This window comes from Chaetura pelagica, unplaced genomic scaffold (genome assembly GCF_000747805.2).
Source record: "Chaetura pelagica isolate M959 unplaced genomic scaffold, ChaPel_1.0 scaffold302, whole genome shotgun sequence".
Taxonomy (NCBI): domain Eukaryota; kingdom Metazoa; phylum Chordata; class Aves; order Apodiformes; family Apodidae; genus Chaetura; species Chaetura pelagica.
Genome location: NW_009952561.1, coordinates 1,135,493 through 1,136,658, shown reverse-complemented (window position 1 = coordinate 1,136,658; position 1,166 = coordinate 1,135,493). Strand labels below are relative to the sequence as shown.

The following is a 1,166-nucleotide window of genomic DNA, read 5'->3' as shown; positions in this document are numbered from 1 at the left end:
CAGCAGCATGTGCCAGCCCTTCCGCGGGATCAGGATGGTGCTGCAAGAGGCACAACCAGCACCCCTGAGCCCCAGCCCGGCCCCAGCCGGGCAGTTATTGGCAGCATGTGAGAGCCACAGCTCCTGCCCACACAAACCCTGCCCACACAAACCCTGCCCACGGAAAAGCTGCCCACACACCCCTGTCCACACACCCCTGCCCACACACCCCTGCCCACGCAAACCCTGCCCACGCAAACCCTGCCTCTGCTGCTCCAGAGGGATGCTCTGACACAGCCTGGCCCTGTTTATCTAAGTACTTGTTGAGTCTTCTATGTTATAACCATGACTGGCTCCCTCCCACTGGGTGACAGTTAGACAGGGACTGACAGGGGCTTTAACTGTTAATGCTGGTTCCACTTCTCCTCGAGTGACTGGCTTGGCCTGATGTACATCTCATTAAGCACAGGTAAGTATTTGATACAATAATTACTGTTGGGTTCTTCCATACAGGTAATAGCTTGATGGGGACTGATAGCGTGGTTTGGCTTTTTGTCAGTGCTTGTTCCACCAAGGAACCATCTGGCCTTACATGCATCTCATCAAGAGCTTGGTTAGTGGTAAATATAATAGTTATTACTGGGTTATTTCTCAGACATAGGTAATGAATGCAAATTAATAATGTTGCTTGAGTTTGTCAGCGTTTGTTTCACTTGTAGTACAAGCCTTGTATTTATCTCAGGAAGTACCTGCTGGATGTAACACTTACTATTGGAGTCTTCCTAAGTAATAGACAACAGGTTTAGCAAACATTGCTGCTGGACTTTGTCAGGGTTTGTTAGTTTTGTTTTGTGTGTTTGTTTTGCTTACATATAGTAAGAGGAATGTTTTGGCCTTGTATGTATCTCACAAAATCCTTGGTAAGTGTTACCCATCATCGTTCTTTCTGGGTTCTTCCCACAGGGTAACAGAGGTGGATGCTCACTCACCCGTGGTTGACGATGTAGGTGATGATGGTGGTGAAGAGGCAGAGCAGCAGCACGGCTGTGCAGGTGTACATGGCTGGGTGCAGCACCTCCCCAGCACCTCGTGCCTCGCTGGGGAACCCGCTCAGCTCCTGCACGGCACAGCCCAGCCCATCAGACCCTGTGCCACCCACCCCTGTCCCCCCGCCTCACCCCATCACC

General features: G+C 51.0%; 1 protein-coding gene across 1 annotated transcript in view; it reads right to left on the bottom strand.

Moving 5' to 3' along the window:
• Positions 1 to 1,166, bottom strand: part of GPR124 (G protein-coupled receptor 124) — a 30,281-nt gene that overhangs the window by 2,101 nt on the left and 27,014 nt on the right. The window contains exons 8-9 of the mRNA XM_009993251.1: positions 969 to 1,096; positions 749 to 761 (exon numbers count right to left, since the gene is read on the bottom strand). Coding sequence (XP_009991553.1) covers positions 749 to 761; positions 969 to 1,096 — 141 coding nt within the window. The remainder of the gene's footprint in view (positions 1 to 748; positions 762 to 968; positions 1,097 to 1,166) is intronic.